The sequence below is a fragment of the Rana temporaria genome, chromosome 3 (genome assembly GCF_905171775.1).
Source record: "Rana temporaria chromosome 3, aRanTem1.1, whole genome shotgun sequence".
Lineage (NCBI taxonomy): Eukaryota > Metazoa > Chordata > Amphibia > Anura > Ranidae > Rana > Rana temporaria.
Window position 1 is genome coordinate 16,249,156 of NC_053491.1, and position 19,050 is coordinate 16,268,205.

Genomic DNA, 19,050 nt, shown 5'->3' on the forward strand with positions numbered 1-19,050 from the left:
TAGGAGCGACGCAAGTCGCTCCGACTTAGAAAAAGGTTCCTGTACGACTTTGGGGGCGATTCAGGGCGACTTGCATTGACTTCAATTCTGAAGTCATTTTGCAAGTTGCCTCTCAAATCGCCTTGCCGAGTCGCCCCCAAAGTCGTGCCGCCTGTGTGTGAACCAGCTCTTATACCTGTAGCTCGTATTAACGCTAATTGTCCTGCTGAGCTCTAAGAGCTGAGTATTTAGAGTAATAATATTAGTAAAGTTGAGAATTTTTTTGCCTAAATTTGGAATTTAAAGTGGTTAAGCTAACACAATAAAAACATTCCACCCCCTCTGTAACGTAACATTATGTGCCCCTGTGTCTGTTATATAACAAAGCTGCCAATCTGTACCTTTTTGAAATAGCGAAGAGTCTCCCGGCTCTCTCCTCTCCCCGGGTGACAGCTATAGTGGGCGGGGCTGAGCACTCCTGCTGATGTCAGCCAGGGAGCAGAGAGCCGAGGAGTCACATGAGCGCCGGTAGACGTGGCAGCTTTTTTATATAATACAATCACAGGGGCACATAACATTATGTTACAGAGGGGATGGGATGTTTTTATTGTTCTAATAGCAGCAGAAGAGGAGGGAATGGGCACCGACACCGAGCCGACAGAGGAGGACATGGCTGCAGATGACGGAGGCACGAAAAACTGACTACGGTGTCGGGGCTCATCAGCCATGATGAACCGTGGTCAGTTTACATGGGGAGGGTATACCCAGGCAGGATCAGACAGGTTTTTTAGGTGATAGAAGGGTCAAAATTGTACAGCACAGGCATTATTCATGCTTTAACCACTTAAGACCCGGACCAAAATGCAGCTAAAGGACCTTTCCCCTTTTTGCGATTCGGCACTGTGTCGCTTTAACTGACAATTGCGCGGTCGTGCGACGTGGCTCCCAAACAAAATTGGCGTCCTTTTTTTCCCACAAATAGAGATTTATTTTGGTGGTATTTGATCACCTCTGCATTTTTTTTATTTTTTGCACTATAAACAAAAATAGAGCGACTATTTTGAAAAAAATGCAATATTTTTTACTTTTTGCTATAATAAATATCCCCCCAAAAAATATAATTTCTCTTATCGTCCATGGACGGACACAGCTCCTTAAGTCTTGACAAGTGGGGTTATGTTCCCTGTTTACAGGAGAGGACTAGGCAGAAACATGTTAAATGGTTAAATACATGTTAAATTAACAGAGTTGAACAGCCCCGCCCAGGGGGCGGTCCCTCCAGACATAACCCTCCTCACTGCAGCATGCAGCCCCAGTTTCGTTCTGCCTAGCAAAGGAGAAGGACGTATGGCTCCCTTTGGGCCCAGCGCCCTGAGGAGAAATTTTATTTTATTCTATCTTATTTTATTTTATTTTCACTTTTTCTTGAAGAATCTTCTTTCAACTGTCAGCTGAGTGACAGGCTGGATATTATAGATCCTTGTAGTCTACTCAGTCCGACCAGCAAGCGTGGACACACCTATGCAAAGAGGCTTGGTCTGCCACGCCGTACCTCATGACTCCTGAGGTGGCCGTGAGCTTTGCTCTGAGGTCCACATATGACTGGGCTGTGGTGTTGCCTCACTCACAGTGGACCGGGCCGACAGCTACCTCCATTGCGGTTGTATGTCTGTCAGGAATGCGTCAGCGAGTCCTCGCTCGGACGGGTAAGTACAGTCCCTCCTACTTCGGTGGGTTGGTACGGCTGGGCATTCCTGGGGTTCGGAGGTGCTCTGACAGTGGAGGAGCACTCCTCCCTTCCCTGCTCCGTTCCCTTGCTGCATTGCTAAGGCACGCTGTCCGGGGGGGGGGGGGGGCTTTCCTGAGAGGGCTGTGTTATCTGGCACCTTTTACTGTCTGATACTGGGTTTTTCCTGTGGGGGTTTTCACTGTAAAGGCTCTAGGAGGCTTTCCCTGTTTAAAATGTGGCGTTTTGCCGCCGTTTGGCCGACGCTGGCGCCATTTTTTGGGAGGTTTTCAATTACATTGAAAACTCCCATTGGCGGCCATTTTGTCGTAGCCGCGCCATGTGCAGCGGGCGGCCATCTTTGTGCAGTCCTGACCCCTAGTGCTGTATCTACGGCGCACACAGGTCCCTGCAGACGCCGCAGTTCCTTCATGGTTTCTTTCCTCTCCACACGCTGTGTGATGAGAGCGGTCGGCAGCGCTGGGCAGTCTCCTCCTGAGGTGAGTCCCCTGGCTATGCTAACAGACTTATATTGGGATAAGTTGTTAACTCCCCGGGTCAGCGCAGCGAGTGGGTAAGATGCCCTGTATAGGGCCCTGGGAGCGTCAGTTTTTATGTTAAGACAGGTATTACATTAGTACCTAGGTGGGAGGCCGCCTGGGTGCTGTGGACCCTGTCTACCGTTCTTTGTCCCATGATCAGGCTTTGATTCTCCTCGTGTTCAAGGCGGTTGCAAGGTACTAGACAACAACGCCACGACCGTGGCTTCGGTCTACCATGGGTATGCCAGCAGGCGGACTACTGGAGTCACCTGATGCTGGACCAGGGTGACTGGTTTTCTGTGCCCGGGGGTGTTTCGGCTCCCTTGCAGGAAGTGAGTCTCACAGGGCAGGCGAGATTATGCCTCAGCGGTAGACTGCCTGCCCTGCAGGCAGTTGCCTCTGGGTTCAAGCCCAGGAAGATCTGTGTCGTTACACGGCTCGGGCTCGCCTTGGTTTTTTTCCACTCCTGGATCTCCTGGCCGCTCGTCTCCACCACAAGGGTGTCGAAGTAGTGACCAGGTCTAGTGCTCTGGTACTGATGCGTAAGTTGCGCTGGTGACCCTGTGGGGGTCTGTATCAGCGGCCTTATACCGTTCCTTCATTTGTGTTGCTTCCTCAGGTGCTCCGGGGTCTGTCTGACTCGGTCATCTCAACCATGTTGAGGGCATGGTAGTCTTCTTCCAGGAGAATCTACAGTCACACCTGGCAGACCTACATCTCTTGGTGCGAAGAGATGAAGAGACGTCCACGGACGTATTCGATGGCCAGGGTCCTGCTGTTTTTTACAGCTTGGTGTGGATCTCAAATTACTTTTAAGCACCGTTTGGGAGCAGAGTTCAGCCTTGGCTGTGTTCTTTCAGTGGCCCTTTGGGGCCCGTTCCCTGGTGGGTACCTCTTCGTGCTCCCCTCTTGGCCCATCTCTTCCCCAATGAGTTTTGACTCTGGTGCTCCTGGTTCCTCAGGAGCTTTCCCTTTGGAAACTTCAGAGAGATTTTATCTTAACACTATCTCGAAAGGTGGCCCTTTTCTTCCCTTAGAGGGGTCTCTGAGCTGGCGGGCTTGTCTTGCAAGCCGCCATGCTTGATCCTCCATAAGGATTAGGTGGTGGTGCGCCCGCGACCTTCCCTTCTTCCGAAGGTGGTCTCGGACTTTCGCCTGAATAGGGGCATTGTTCCGTCCGTCCTTTTTGTCCTCGGCCGGCGCATCCTGCGGAGGTTGCTTTTCATACTTCAGGCGTGGTACGCGCTTTGCGGGTGTATCTACCTGCAACGGCTCCGTTTTGGAGATCTGACCCTCTTTTGTGTCAGTGTCTGGCCCACAAAGGGCCTGGCGGTCTAGTCGACCACCCTGTCTCGGGGGATCTGACAGACCGTCATACAGGCCTATGCTCTTAGGGGGCAGGCCCCCCTTGTTCCGGTCGCGGCACTTTCGACCAGGGCACCTGGTGCTTCCGAGGTTTTTTCCGACTTCATACGTCGGTGTCACAGGTGTGCAGGGCGGCGACTTGGTCGTCCGTTCACGTTTTTTGTTTTTCAAAATGTCCTGGTTGCTGTGAATGCATCTTATGATGCTTTCGCCCGCTAGCGTTTGCAGGCGGCCGTTTTAAGTTTCATCTCCTCCGTTTGAGGAGCTCTGCTGGTTTTGGGGTGAAGTTAAAATTGGTTTTACTGATATATTTCCCACCCCTCGTTTTGACACTGCTTGGGGACGTCCCACTTGTCAAGACTTAAGGAGCTGTGTCCGTCCATGGACGATAAGAGAAAATAGGATTTTTTGTACTCACCGTAAAATCCTTTTCTCTGACGTCCATGGACGGACACAGCTCCCACCCCTCCTTTTTAGGTTTGTACTGCTTGTTACGAACTGAGGCTGCATGCTGCAGTGAGGAGGGTTATGTCTGGAGGGACCGCCCCCTGGGCGGGGCTGTTCAACTCTGTTAATTTAACATGTATTTAACCATTTAACATGTTTCTGCCTAGTCCTCTCCTGTAAACAGGGAACATAACCCCACTTGTCAAGACTTAAGGAGCTGTGTCCGTCCATGGACGTCAGAGAAAAGGATTTTACGGTGAGTACAAAAAATCCTATTTTTTTTTTCCTCAGTTTAGGCCGATACGTAATCTTCTACATATTTTTGGTAAAAAAAATCGCTATAAGCGTTTATCGGTTGGTTTGCGCAAAATTTATAGCGTTTACAAAATAGGGGATAGTTTTATTGCATTTTTATAAATTTTTTTTTTTTTTTTTTTTTTTTACTACTAATGGCGGCTATCAGCGATTTTCTTTTTTTTTTTTTTTTGTGACTGCGACATTATGGCGGACAATTTTGACACATTTTTGGGACCGTTGTCATTTTCACAGCAAAAAAATGTATTTAAATTGCATTGTTTATTGTGAAAATGACAGTTGCAGTTTGGGAGTTAACCACAGGGGGCGCTGAAGGAGTTATGTTTCACCTAGTGTGTGTTTACAACTGTAGGGGGGTGTGGCTGTAGGAGTGACGTCATCGATTGTGTCCCCCTATAAAAGGGATGACATGATCGATGCAGCAGCCACAGTGAATAACGGGAAAGCCGTGTTTACACGCGGCTCTCCCCGTTCTTCAGCTCCGGGGACTGATCGGGTCCCGGAGCTTCGGACCGGGTCGCGGGCGCACGACCCACGGCTGGGTACATGTACAGGCCGTACCTGTACGTACATGTGCCCAGCCGTGCCATTCTGCCAACGTATATGTGCAGGAGGCGGTCCTTAAGTGGTTAAGGGAACAGGGTGTGTTTGTGTGTGTGTTTGTGTGTTTGTGTGTGTGTGTGTTTGTGTGTGTGTTTGTGTGTGTTTTTGTGTGTGTTTGTGTGTGTTTGTGTGTGTTTGTGTGTGTTTGTGTGTGTTTGTGTGTGTTTGTGTGTGTTTGTGTGTGTTTGTGTGTGTTTGTGTTTGTTTTTTTAACTTTAATTGAATTGTACCTCCTTTTTGTGTCTGGCTAGGTTCACCTGTTTGGAGCGTCTCTTGGTGGCTTTCTGGCCCAGAAGTTTGCAGAATACACACACAAGTCCCCCAGAGTTCAGTCTCTCATCCTGTGTAACTCCTTCAGCGACACATCCATCTTCAACCAGACCTGGACAGCAAATGGGTGAGTGTAGAGCACAATCCTGACTATCTGACTCTCTGTATGTATCCATGTAATATGTTTTTATGATTTAAAAAAAAAAAAAAAAATGCAGAAACTCTCCATGTCTTAGTGTTACTAAACCCAGGAGTCCGCATTCGCTATATCTGGTCTCACACAGAACATGGAAATGCAATTATTTTTGGAAATATAAACTGCTAAATACCTTTTTCTCATCAGCAGTATCTAACAGTCTTGTGACTTCTATCAGTGTCTGGTTAAAACGTGTAGGAGTTTTTATTCTCCCCTGATTTGTCCTATGAGGCTTCAGGACCCCTGACCCTCTGTCAGTGCTGATTGGCCCTGTGCTGATCACATGCACCCTTCCATGAAAAAAACCTCTCTAGCACTACACACCAAACTGAGCATGTGCAGAGTGACTTCAAAGACTTAGTTTTATCAGGAGATGGTAAGGGGAGGATCAGAGCTGACGGGTTCGTACAGCCTTTTTACACAATGCAGAGAATTGACCCTCTTAGGTTCCACAGGGAGTTTAACAAGCATGCTTTACTGCATATACAGACTGATTTTACTGTTGTGGGTTTAGTAACACTTTAAGATAATTGGCATTGCATCTTGCAGACATATCCAACCAAGGCTTTTTGTGGTACACAGACTTTTTTTTCTTTGGTGGCCCCCAGACGTTTAGGATTTTTAAAAGCATCACTTATGCAAGCCATAGGTGGAGCGAATCTTGGTCGGTTCAGCTGGTACCAGCCGAGATTTGATCCATATATAGGAAGACTGATTGTACCCAAATCGATCAATTGATCGGCTTGAGTACAACCAGCCTGTTGGAGTTTGTACATGTGATTACTGCCAGTGGCTATAGCCTCTAGCAGTAATTGTTGTGTTCTGCTGGCCGGGAAGGTTCCCTGCAAGTGACATTTAACCACTTGCCAACCGTCCACCGTACATTTACGTTCTTACTTTGTTAAATACCGTATTTATCGGCGTATACGCGCACTTTTTTTGCCCTGAAAATCAGGGCAAAATCGTGGGTGCGCGATATATGCCGATACCCGCTTTCCCGCGCCGAGTTTGAACACTGCGCCGGCATATACTGAGCGCAGTACACTCGTGTATAGTCTGGCAGGCTCGGCTCCTCTCGCACTCACGTCCTGGACGTACAGGATGTGAGAGTAGCCGAGCATGCCCGACTATACACGAGTGTACTGCGCTCGGTATATGCCGGCTCAGTATTCAAACTCGGTGCGGGGACCGAGCGGGGAGGACGCCGAAGGACACTGGACCCGACGAAGAGGACACCCGAAGCCGCAGACGGACGCCGGACCCAACGAGGCCGCCGATGGACGCCGCGCAAGATACCAAAACTGTAAGTACTAAAATGTTTTTTACAGGAATGTCGGGTCCACTTTAGGGGTGCGCGCTCTACGCTGGAGCTGTTATAGCTGCCATAATCCGGTATAATTTTTTTTGTACTGTGGGCAATTTCTCTAAGGCCAGGTTCACACCTATGCGAATTGAGTGCGGCTTAAACCGCATCTAATTCGCAGGACATTTCAAAATACATTGTTTTCAATGAGGCTGGTTCACATATGTGCGATGCATCCGCACTGCGCATTGCCTCCAAACCGTGTGCGGTTTTTATGTCTTGCGGTGCGGCTCAGGTGCGAATTCAGTCCCATTGTCTTCTATGGGTACGCATCTAATTCGCAGATGTGTTCAGTTCTCTTCAGGAATTTCTCTCATTCAGCTCAATACAATTCTCCCCCACTCTCCTCTCACCCGTAGCTTCTCCCAGGTCTCCAAATTCGCATCTAAAACATTGCTAATCTGCTGAACACTTCTCTTATCTCTCTGCAGAGATAAGAGAGCTGAAATTCGCACCGCACTAGTGTGATTCAGGCCTTAAAGATAAATGGTCCCAGCGGCGGATTCGCTTTCTAGCCCTCACTCAACTTCCTGCCCAGGCATCAGAGGGATCGGATTGGTTCCGGGCTTAGTAACGGCTTCGGGGGGCACCTTTCCTGCTGTTTCTCAGACGTTTCTGAGCTTACCGGACCCTTTCCACTCAGTTTTGTGTTTATTAAAAATCGGCAGCTACAAAAAGTGTAGCTGATGACTTTTAGGCTACATTCGCACTTCAGCGTTTTGAATCACGGGCAAATTTGCCACGAATCTGCCTGCGATTTGAAAGTGCTGATGTGTGATTGACAAATCGCAGGACTCATGTTTGAGATGCCATTCATTAGAATGACGCCTTAAATCGCGGCGCGGGTCTGCAGCGAGTGTTGCGTGATCAATTGCGGCAACACGCATCACAGGAAGCATGTCGCCCAAAAGTGGCATCTGAATTTTTTTAGGGTGCTTTGCCGCGACAATCGCAGCAGACCCGCACCGGGATTTGAGGTGTCATTTAAATGAATGGCATCTCAAATGCGAGTCCCGCGATTTTGCAATTCACACATCGGCGCTTTCAAATCGCGGTCGAATTCGTGGCAAATCTGCCCATGATTCAAAACATTGAAGTGTGAATGCAGCCTTAATAAACACATAATCACCTGTCCCATGGTCCAGCGATGCGGCCGCCCGAGCCCTCGATTCTCTCCGGCATCACTAGTGTAGGCACCGGGCTATGACAGCTTGCGAGTCGCGCTACGCTTCCTAAATGGCCGGGCAATTTTCTGGGACCTGTTGCGTGTCCCAGAAGACTGCAGGAAGGGAGGGGAGAGGAGAACTTCTGCTCAAGTCATCTAGGCCAGTGGTCTAGGCCAGTGGTCATCAACCCTGTCCTACAGGGCCCACTAACAGGCTAGGTTTGCAAGATAACTGAAATACATGACAGCGGATATCATTTGCTGCTCAGTGATTGCAGTATTCTAGTCTGCATCTCCCCCAAGGTAATGCATAAAACCTGGCCTGTTAGTGGGCCCTGTAGGGCAGGGTTGATGACCACTGATCTAGGCGGCCAGAGCGGAAGTGGGAGCAGGTTACCTGTTAAAACTAGGTCCCCCCCAAAGAAATGACATGCCAAATGTAGCATGTAAGGAGGTAATGAGTCCTTAAAGCGGATGTGCCATGGGAAAAAAATATTAAAAGCCAGCAGCTACAAATACTGCAGCTGCTGACTTTTAATATTAGGACACTTACCTGTCCTGGAGTCCAGCGCCGATCGCAGCAGAGGACGAGCGATCGCTCGTCTCTCTGCTGCTCCCCCCGCCATCCACGCTGAGGGAACCAGGAAGTGAAGCGCTGCGGCTTCACTGCCCGGTTCCCTACGGCGCATGCACAAATCGCGCCCGCCGATTGGCTCCCACTGTGTGCTGGGAGCCGAGTGTTCCCAGCACACAACGGGGGGGGGGTGACGGAATGCCCGTCTTTTGCCCGTGAATGCCGGGCCGGAAGTGGGTGCAAATATCTGCACCCCCCCTCCCCCCTGAAAGGTGTCAAATGTGACACCGGAGGGGGGAGGGTTCCGATCAGCGGGACTCCACTTTAGGGTGGAGAACCGCTTTAAAGCGGAAGTTCCGCTTTTGGGTTGAACGCCGCTTTAATGATTTTGTAAATAAATAGATGGTGCCCCACCCCCACCCCTGATTGTGTCATCGTGTTTTGTATCTTGTTTTTGTAAAGCATGAGCTAGTATAGTTGTGTCTGGTCTTTTGCTGTAAAGATGATTTGTGTTTTGCAGCTTTTGGCTCATGCCTGCATTCATGCTCAAGAAGATCCTTTTAGGAAACTTTTCATCTGGCCCAGTGGATCCAGTTATGGCTGATGCCATTGATTTCATGGTGGATCGGGTAGGATTTTTTTTTTTTTAGGATTCTGTTACTGTCTTTCTTGGATTAATTGATATGTGTTAAGAATTAATTGTTCATTTGTAACATGACATTCCTTGAAATTAATAAAGACTGGTGCAGACAGATTATGAAAATCGCATGCATTTTAAAAGTGGTGCAGCGTGCTCCTGTCTGGAACTTGGTGCAAGTCGCGCCACTTTTAGAACACATTTGAGGCACTTTTGCAAAATCGATCTCTGTACCCTAAGGCTCTATTCACATCTTGACGTTCTGAATCACTTCCAATGACATCCCAATTTGGGCCTGATTTTGCACCAATTCGTTGGGCGGCAAAATCACGCAAATAGAATCGCAAGACATGTCGCCCGAAAAGAAGCTCTTGTACTTCGTGCTGCATTGGGGTGCCATTGAAAGTGACAGGGAACGCATGGGTGTCCAGCGATTTGCCGCAATTTCGAATCGCGGGCGTAATCGTGGCGATTCAGAACGCCAAGATTTGAACTGAGCCTAAAATAACATTTTGGTCTTGGCTCCATTTTCATAAGGTGTGTGTGTGTGTATGTATATGTATGTATGTATGTATATGTGTATATATATATATATATATGTGTGTATATATATATATATATATATATATATATATATATATATATATATATATATATATATATATATATATATATATATATATATATATATATATATATATATATATATATATAGTGCTGTCAGTTAAACGCGTTATTAACGGCGTTAACACAAACCCATGTTAACGCCGTCAATTTTTTTATCGCGCGATTAACGAGGCGGCGTTCGGGGGTTATACCGGGATGATGCCTGCAGCCGCAGGCATCATCCCGGTACCGTTGTTTAGAGCGGGCGATCGGCTATCCAAACATAACAACCGATGCGGCTAAAAGCCGCTCGGTTGTTATGCCGGAGGAGCGGGAGGGGACATCCCCCCCCCCCTCCCGCCGCCTTTCGCCGCTCTGACCGGGCCTCCCGTCCCACCGGGAGACCCGATCCTCCATCGGCCGCGTTCTGTGTTCAGGCGGAGACTGACACTAAGCCGTAAACGGCTTTGATTCAGTCTCCGCATTGAAACCACGGAAGCGGCGTTATGACGTCACTTCCGGGTTTCTCGGCTGCCAATGGCGCCGGATTTAAAAAAGTACACCGTATTCAGAATCGCCGTTTTCGGCGATCTGAATACTTTGAAGTGCAAAGGAGGGCTCGGAGGTCTTTTAGACCCCGATCCCTCCATAAAGAGTACCTGTCACCACCTATTGCTGTCACAAGGGATGTTTACATTCCTTGTGACAGCAATAAAAGTGTTCAAAATGTAAAAAAATAAAAAAACACAATTTAATATTATAAAAAAAAATAAAAAAATAAGAAAACCAAAAAAAAAAATGTTTTAAAGGGTGAACCTCCTTAATCGCGCGATTAATCGTGAGTTAACTATGACATTAATGCGATTAATCGCGATTAGAATTTTTAATCGCTTGACAGCACTAATATATATATATATATATATATATATATATATATATATATATATATATATATATATATACATACATACATACATACATACATACATACATACATACATACATACATACACACATACACACATACACACATACACACATACACACATACACACATACACACACACACACACACTACAGACCAAAAGTTTGGACACACCATCTCATTTAAAGAGTTTTCTTTATTTTCATGACTATGGAAATTGTAGATTCACACTGAAGGCATGAAAACTATGAAGTAACACATGTGGAATTATACATAACAAAAAAGTGTGAAACAACTGAAAATATATTTCATATTCTAGGTTCTTCAAAGTAGCCACCTTTTGCTTTGATTACTGCTTGGCACACTCTTGGCATTCTCTTGATGAGCTTCAAGGGGTAGTCACCTGGCGCAGCACCCCATCACTCTCCTTCTTGGTCAAATAGCCCTTCCCCCGCCTGGAGGTGTGTTTGGGGTCATTGTCCTGTTGAAAAATAAATGATGGTCCAACTAAACGCAAACCGGATGGAATAGCATGCCGCTGCAAGATGCTGTGGTAGCCATTCTGGTTCAGTATGCCTTCAATTTTGATTAAATCCCCAACAGTGTCACCAGCAAAGCACCCCCACACCATCACACCTCCTTCTCCATGCTTCACAGTGGGAACCAGGCATGTAGAGTCCATCCGTTCACCTTTTCTGCGTCGCACAAAGACACGGGGGTTGGAACCAAAGATCTCAAGTTTGGACTCATCAGACCAAAGCACAGATTTCCACTGGTCTAATGTCCATCCCTTGTGTTCTTTAGCCCAAACAAGTCTCTTCTGCTTGTTGCCTTTCTTTAGCAGTGGTTTCCTAGCAGATATTCTACCATGAAGGCCTGATTCACACAGTCTCCTCTTACCAGTCCTAGAGATGTGTCTGCTGCAAAAGGTGGAAGAACCTAGGAATATGAAATATATCTTCAGTTGTTTCACACTTTTTTGTTATGTATAATTCCACATGTGTTACTTCAGAGTTTTCATGCCTTCAGTGTCAATCTACAATTTTCATAGTCATGAAAATAAAGAAAACTCTTTGAATGAGAAGGTGTGTCCAAACTTTTGATTTGTACTGTGTGTGTGTGTGTGTGTGTGTGTGTGTGTGTATGTATATATTTTTTATTATTGTGTTAAGCCACAATGTAGAAGTGGAACAAATCGGAACCACTGTAACCGCTTGGTGACCAGCCCATGGTAAAAATTGTGTAATTTCGTTAAATTCTGGGGTTATGGCACCAGCCAGCTGCCATAACCCCGGTATTTTTATTTTTTTACCATCACTCGTCTCTGTCCTTGGAGGAACGGAGCGACATCTGACTTCACTTCCGGTTCCCAGTAAATTGTAATTTTTTTTATTTATTTTTTTCAAAGTTAAAAAAAAAAAAGTTTTCTGATCTTTTGCTTTTTATAGGTCAATGATAAATGTGAGTATTTTTTTTTTTTTTTTACCCCCAAGATCTCTCGGAGGATCTGTCATCCTTTTTTTCTGTTACGAGGGATGTTTATAAATAAAGGGACAGTGTAAAAAAATAAAATGTGAAGCAGTAGTTAACGTATAAGTAAGTCGCATACTAAAACAGTGTTCAAACCACACGGTATCGCCGTGAACGTTGGAGCGAGAGAAATAATTTTAGCACAAGACCCCCCCTCTGTAACTCTAAATGTGTAACCTGTAAAAAATATTAAATTGTCAGCTATGGAGATTTTTAAGTACTGTAGTTTGTTGCCATTCCACAAGTGTGCGCAATTTTTAAAACATGACATGTTGGGTGGGTATCTTTTATTTTCAAATAATTTCGGTGTATTTTTTTTTTCCCCAAAAAAATTGCGTTTGAAAAACTGCTGCGTACAATACCACGTGACATAACATTTTATTCTCTTGGTTTTTCCTAAAAAAAAAAAGTATGTTTGGGCGTTCTAAGTCATCTTCTAGCAAAAAAATACTGATTTTTAAACGAGTAGTTCCAGAGAAGGCCTGGCCAGCAAGTGGTTAATTTGACACATGAGTTGTTGAACCAAAACTGTCACAGACCTTTTTGTGAAATTGGTGCAACACATTAACAAGAGCAATTACTGCCAGCAAAGTGGTGCAGCAGCCTTATGGGAACCCCCCCCCCCCCCATTGGATAATAACAGGATGACTGAGGTTTGCACTAATGAACCAGAGAGGTCCAAGTTTCATAACAGAGCTATTGCATGTGGAAGAGTAATCATTAAGAGTACATTTTCTGGAGGTCATGTGGTTAACAAAAAATAATGCACATATTTCTTTGCAGTTTTTTTTTTCCCCTACAAAAAAATATATATATATATTTTTTGTTTTCTGGAGCCAGAAATGCGTGCCTGTACATCGTACAGGCAAGAAGACTTGATATAATACCACAGCGCTCTCCATCGCCATGGTAGTTCAGTGAAGGCTACAAGCCGACATCCACAAAGGCTGTTGTGGATTGTAGTTTTCCAATTAGAGAACACTATGAATGAGTGACGCGGCCGGGCAAGTGGTTAAGTAAGGCTCCATTCACACCTGAATCGCACCATTCTGCCTGCGATTCTGGAATAGCTTAAAAACCTGCAAAGCGCTTGTGGTGCCATTATTTCCTAATGGCACCCTAAACATGGTGCGATTTAAAAAAAAAAAATTGCCACGCGACAAAGCACACAAAAATCACGGGAAACCGCGCAGGACCAAGCGCGCCTAGCTCGGTAGCAAAAATCGGCACATGAGCTTCTTTGTGCATTTTTGGAGCGGAGAGGCCTATTAAAAATGAATGGTGCCGCTCCGAAAACATGCAAAATACGCGACATAGCAGCGTTTGCTCATATGTGAATGAGGCCTAAAGCCGCGGTCGCTGTCTTTTGTAAAATGATCCGGTTACTGAGCTCCGTAATGCACTTTTATGTAAATCTTGTCTGATTGGTCAGATCGCTGGATCTGGCAGACTGGTGTATGACGGTATTGCTCTTTTCCTTTGTAGTTGGAAAGCTTGAATCAAAGTGAGCTGGCGTCTCGTCTCACCCTGAACTGTCAGAACTCTTATGTGGAGCCGCACAAGATCCGGGACCTCGCTGTCACCATAATGGATGTAAGTGTCTGCTGTCCTCCATTCAGGGCTCGGGATCACGGTGTCTGTCCACTGGAGTCCCCACTGACCCTTTACTTGTGTGCTTAGCTTGTGCTCCTAAATGATGAATGTTCACTCGCCAGCCACTTTATTAGGTACATCAATTCAATTATTATTATTATACAGGATTTATATAGCGCCAACAGTTTACGCAGCGCTTTACAACGTCAGGGAAGACATAGTTACAATACAATTTAATACAGGAGGGATCAGAGGGCCCTGCTTGTTAGAGCTTACAATCTAGAAGGGAGGGTCAAGTGGAACAGAGGGTAGTAGATGTGGGGGGTGATCAGGTGGACAAAGTTAAAATACAGTTGTTAGATGTGGGTAGGATAGGCTTCTCTGAAGAGGAGGGTTTTTAGGGATCCTCTAAAAGCTAATAGAGAAGGAGATAGACGGATAGTTTGGGGGTAAGGAGTTCCATAGGCTTGGAGAGGCTCTGGAAAAGTCCTGTAGAAGAGCATGGGAGGAGGTGATGAGAGAGCTAGAGAGCAGGAGGTCTTGAGAAGAACAAAGAGAACGATTAGGTTGGTATTTGGAGACTAGGTCAGTGATGTAGCTGGGGGCAGAATTGTGGATGGCTTTGTAGGTCGTAGTTAGTATTTTGAATTGCTTGGTAACACAAATTGCTAATCAGCCAATCACATGGCAACAACTCAGTGCATCTAGACGTGGTGACGACTACTTGCTGAATATTAAATTGAGCATCACCTCTTTTGAAGGATAAGGACGACACCGGATGGAAAAAAGCGCCTTGAGGCGATTTAGTTTGCATTTGTAGAGCTATACAAGTTATTCACTCACTCAGCATCAGAATGGGGAAGAAAGGGAATTGAAGTGACTTTGAATGTGGCATGGGTATTGGCGCCACACAGGCTGGTCTGAGTATTTCTGGGATTTTCACACACAACCGCCTCTCGGGTTTACAGAGACTAGTGGGGGGGGGGGGGGGGGAGAAAATATCCAGTGAGCGGCAGTTGTGAGGAGGAAAATGCCTTGTTGATGTCAGAGGAGAATGGGCAGAGATGACACAACAGTAACTCAAATCGCCACTCGTTACACCCAAGGTATGCAGCATACCATCTCTGAACACACAATACATTGAAATCAGAACATTTTATAAAATAGGTGCATATTATTTGCCTCAATAGTAAGTATAACTGGACCTTTCTCACCATGTGTTTTGATAAGCTGCATGCTGGTTTAAATGGCTTTGCCTTTTCTGACAGGTATTTGATCAAAGCGCTCTTTCAACGGACGCCAAGGAAGAAATGTACAAGTTGTTTCCTAACGCCAGGAGAGCTCACCTGAAAACTGGAGGCAACTTCCCCTACTTGTGCAGAAGTGCCGAGGTCAATCTCTACGTACAGGTAAGCATGTTTCCATACATCCAACTGCTAATACCTGGATCATGACTGTAGCTGTCGTTTTTTTGGGATGTATGTTTTTTTTTGTTTTTTTCTACGGGCGATTTTTTTATTTTTTTTATTTTTAGTAAAGGTGATCCGATCGGCTATACAGCTGCTAGATTACTTTTACAGGCAGTAGAAAATGGATTTAAAATATTAGCACCTAGAGGTAAGGAACCCCCGGACCATATTGCTGCCCAAAGACCAGAGGACTTTTTGCGATTCGGGACTGCGCCGCTTTAACTGACAATTGCGCGGTCGTGCGACGTGGCTCCCAAACAAAATTGGCGTCCTTTTTTTTTCCCACAAATAGAGCTTTCTTTTGGTGGTATTTGATCACCTCTGCGGTTTTTATTTTTTGCGCTATAAACAAAAATAGAGCGACAATTTTTAAAAAAATGAATATTTTTTACTTTTTGCTATAATAAATATCCCCCAAAAATATATAAAAAAACATTTTTTTTCCTCAGTTTAGGCCGATACGTATTCTTCTACCTATTTTTCGTAAAAAAAAATCACAATAAGCGTTTGGTTTGCGCAAAAGTTATAGCGTTTACAAAATAGGGGGTATTTTTATGGTGTTTTTATTAATATATTTTTTTACTAGTAATGGCGGCGATCAGCGATTTTTTTTTTTTTTCGGTACTGCGACATTATGGCGGACACTTCGGACACTTTTGACACATTTTTGGGACCATTGGCATTTTTATAGCGATCAGTGCTATAAAAATGCATTGGATTACTATAAAAATGCCACTGGCAGTGAAGGGGTTAACACTAGGGGGCGGGGAAGGGGTTAAGTATGGTCCCTGGGTGTGTTCTTACTGTGGGGGGGGTGGCCTCACTAGGGGAAATGACTGATCTTCTGTTCATACATTGTATGAACAGAAGATCAGCATTTCCCCCCCTGACAGGACCGAGAGCTGTGTGTTTACACACACAGCTCCCGGTCCCCGCTCTGTAACGAGCGATCGCGTGTGCCTGGCGGCGATCGCGCCCGCCGGGCACACGCACGGGAGTCGGGGGCACGCGCCTCCGGCGTCGCGCACGCGCCCCCTGGTGGCGGCTCGAAGAGCCGCCGTATAGCTACGGGCTCTCGCCCAGGAGAGCCGACCTGCCGCCGTATAATGATGGTGCGCGGTCGGCTAGTGGTTAACATACTTACAGTTTTGAAAAGCTGAATTCCTGCTTCTTTGACAGGCAAATTGCTGACCCTTTTGAGTTAGTTCCAGAGCTTGCACCTCACTCCAATTGGCCCATCACTATTATGGGTTGCCTCACTAGCCAATAGGAATGGGCAGGGGGTAGGAAGGGGGTGAGCATGTTCTAGAACGGAGGAAGTGGGAAAACTTTGCCTTGTTCCTGTCCCAGGTGGAGAACACAGCTGATCAACCCTTCACGCCAATATACGTCGGCAGAATGGCACGGCTGGGCACATCCACATACCTGTACGTGGCCCTTTAAGCCCAGCCGTTGGGGTCGCTCGCGCCGCTGGCCAGAAGCTCCGTGACTGCGGCACCCGCGGACCCGATCGCCGCTGGAGTCCCGCGATCGGTCCCCGGAGCTGAAGAACGAGGAGAGTTGTATGTAAACACAGCTTCCCCGTTCTTCACTGTGGCGCTGTCATTGATCGTGTGTTCCCTAATATAGAGAAACGCGATCAATGACGTCACACGTCCAGCCCCGCCCCCTACAGTTATAAACACATATGAGGTCACACTTAACCCCTTCAGCGCCCCCTAGTGGTAACTCCCAAACGGCAATTGTCATTTTCACAGTAAACAATTTTTTGCTGTGAAAATGACAATTGTCCCAAAAATGTGTCAAAATTGTCCGATGTGTCCGCCATAATGTCGCAGTCACTAAAAAAATCGCTGATTGCCACCATTAGTAGTAAAAAAAAATTATTATTAATAAAAATGCAATAAAACTATCTCCTATTTTGTAAACAGTATATAAATTTTGCTCAAAACAATCGATAAACGCTTATTGCGATTTTTTTTTTTTTTTTTTTTTTTTTTTACCAAAAATATGTAGAAGAATACGTATCGGCCTAAACTGAGGAGAAATTTTTTTTTTATAGATTTTTGGGGAATATTTATTACAGGAAAAAGTAAAACATATTGCATTTTTTCAAAATTGTCGCTCCATTTTTGTTTATAGCGCAAAAAATAAAAACCGCAGAGGTGATCAAATACCACCAAATAAAAAGGTCTATTTGTGGGGAAAAAAAGGATACCAATTCTGTTTGGGAGCCACGTCGCACGACCGCGCAATTGTCAGTTAAAGCGACGCAGTGCCGCATCGCAAAAACTGGCCAAGTCCTTTTGCTGCCTAAAGGTCCGGGTCTTAAGTGGTTAAAGAAGCACTTGAGAACATAGGTTTTCAGATTTAAATAATTAAAAATATATTTCTCTTTCGTTCATGGACGGACACAGCATCTTTTGACAGTAGGGTTAAGTTGCATAACCCTACTGTCAAAGGATGCTGTGTCCTTCCATGAACTTCAGAGAAATGGAGTACAAAAATCCTATTTTCTTAATTTGTCTTCCAGATTCACCTTCGGCAGTTCCATGGCACCAGATATGCAGCGATCGATCCATCCATGATCAGCGCCGAGGAGCTGGATGTGCAGAAAGGCAACATTCAGCCGAGTGAGGAGCCACAGGAGATGGAGGCTTCACCCTAAACTTTGGAAATGTCCCTTTCTATTCTGTATCTGCCAGCAGACTGACTGCCAAAAGATTCCACTGATTTTTATTTTTTATTTTTTTTTTTCCTGGTGGAAATTTACAGAACTCTAATAAACTAACACCCCAACCCTTTTGCAGTATATATTAGACCTTTCTGTATTGGGGACATGATCTGGTTCTGCCGCTGGATAGACTGTCAATCTACTCAAGGGGGAGGATTCCGACTCTGCTGGAAGAGAACATTGCTGGTCACCTATGGCCACCGTCTACGAAGAGGGTTCAAGCTTCCTCCAGTGTTTTGGCTGAGATGGCCATACAGACTTTTATTGGTCTCTCAGTATTTATGGGTACAGGATTGATCTGTGAGCAGATTTAAAACCTGGGATCTGTAGGGTAAATATGTTGGAGCGAAGCATGAGTTTTTATGATAATGTCTGAAGTATTTACCAGGAACCTGTTGGGGTAGAAAAATAGCAGCTGCTAGTGCCGGCTTGTTTTTGAAGGTGTATTTTCCATGCCTGGCATCCTTAGAGCCGGTTCACACTGCGGCGGCACGACTTCGGGGCTAGACTTGGTAAGGCGTCCTGAAGACGACTTCAGAGGCGACTTGCAAAATGACTTCTGTATAGAAGTCAACGCAAGTCGCCCCCGAAGTCGTACAAGAACCTTTTTCTAAGTCGAAGCGACTTGTGTCGCTCCTATTAGAACGGTTCTATTGACTACAATGGGACGCGACTTGTCAGGCGGCTGTGTTGCCCGACGAGTCGCCCCAGTGTGAACCGGGTCTTATTCTTTCTTTACTTAAAGTAGAACTACAGTGGAACCTCGGATTGTGTTTTGCGTTTCGCACTGTATTTTGAAAAAACATACCTCGGTTTGCGAGTGTCTCGCAAATTGGTCAGGATTCAGGCCAAAGCGGTGTGCAGTACCTTGTTTGGCCTGAGGGTGGGGGAGGCGCCAGAGCTGTTCAGAAAGATTCAAATACTGCGTTCCTGAGCCTTTTCCGAGGTCAGCCAAGGTGTCCTCGGGGGTTGCTGGCTCTTTCTGAGGCTCTCTGACACCCCCCAGCCTCT

General features: G+C 45.9%; 1 protein-coding gene across 1 annotated transcript in view; it reads left to right on the forward strand.

Moving 5' to 3' along the window:
• The window catches only part of SPG21 (SPG21 abhydrolase domain containing, maspardin), a 65,026-nt gene extending 46,978 nt beyond the window's left edge, over positions 1-18,048 (forward strand). The window contains exons 5-9 of the mRNA XM_040342308.1: positions 5,229-5,374; positions 9,066-9,174; positions 13,729-13,836; positions 15,105-15,245; positions 17,839-18,048. Coding sequence (XP_040198242.1) covers positions 5,229-5,374; positions 9,066-9,174; positions 13,729-13,836; positions 15,105-15,245; positions 17,839-17,973 — 639 coding nt within the window. The 3' untranslated portion in view covers positions 17,974-18,048. The remainder of the gene's footprint in view (positions 1-5,228; positions 5,375-9,065; positions 9,175-13,728; positions 13,837-15,104; positions 15,246-17,838) is intronic.
• Positions 18,049-19,050: the final 1,002 nt, after the last annotated feature.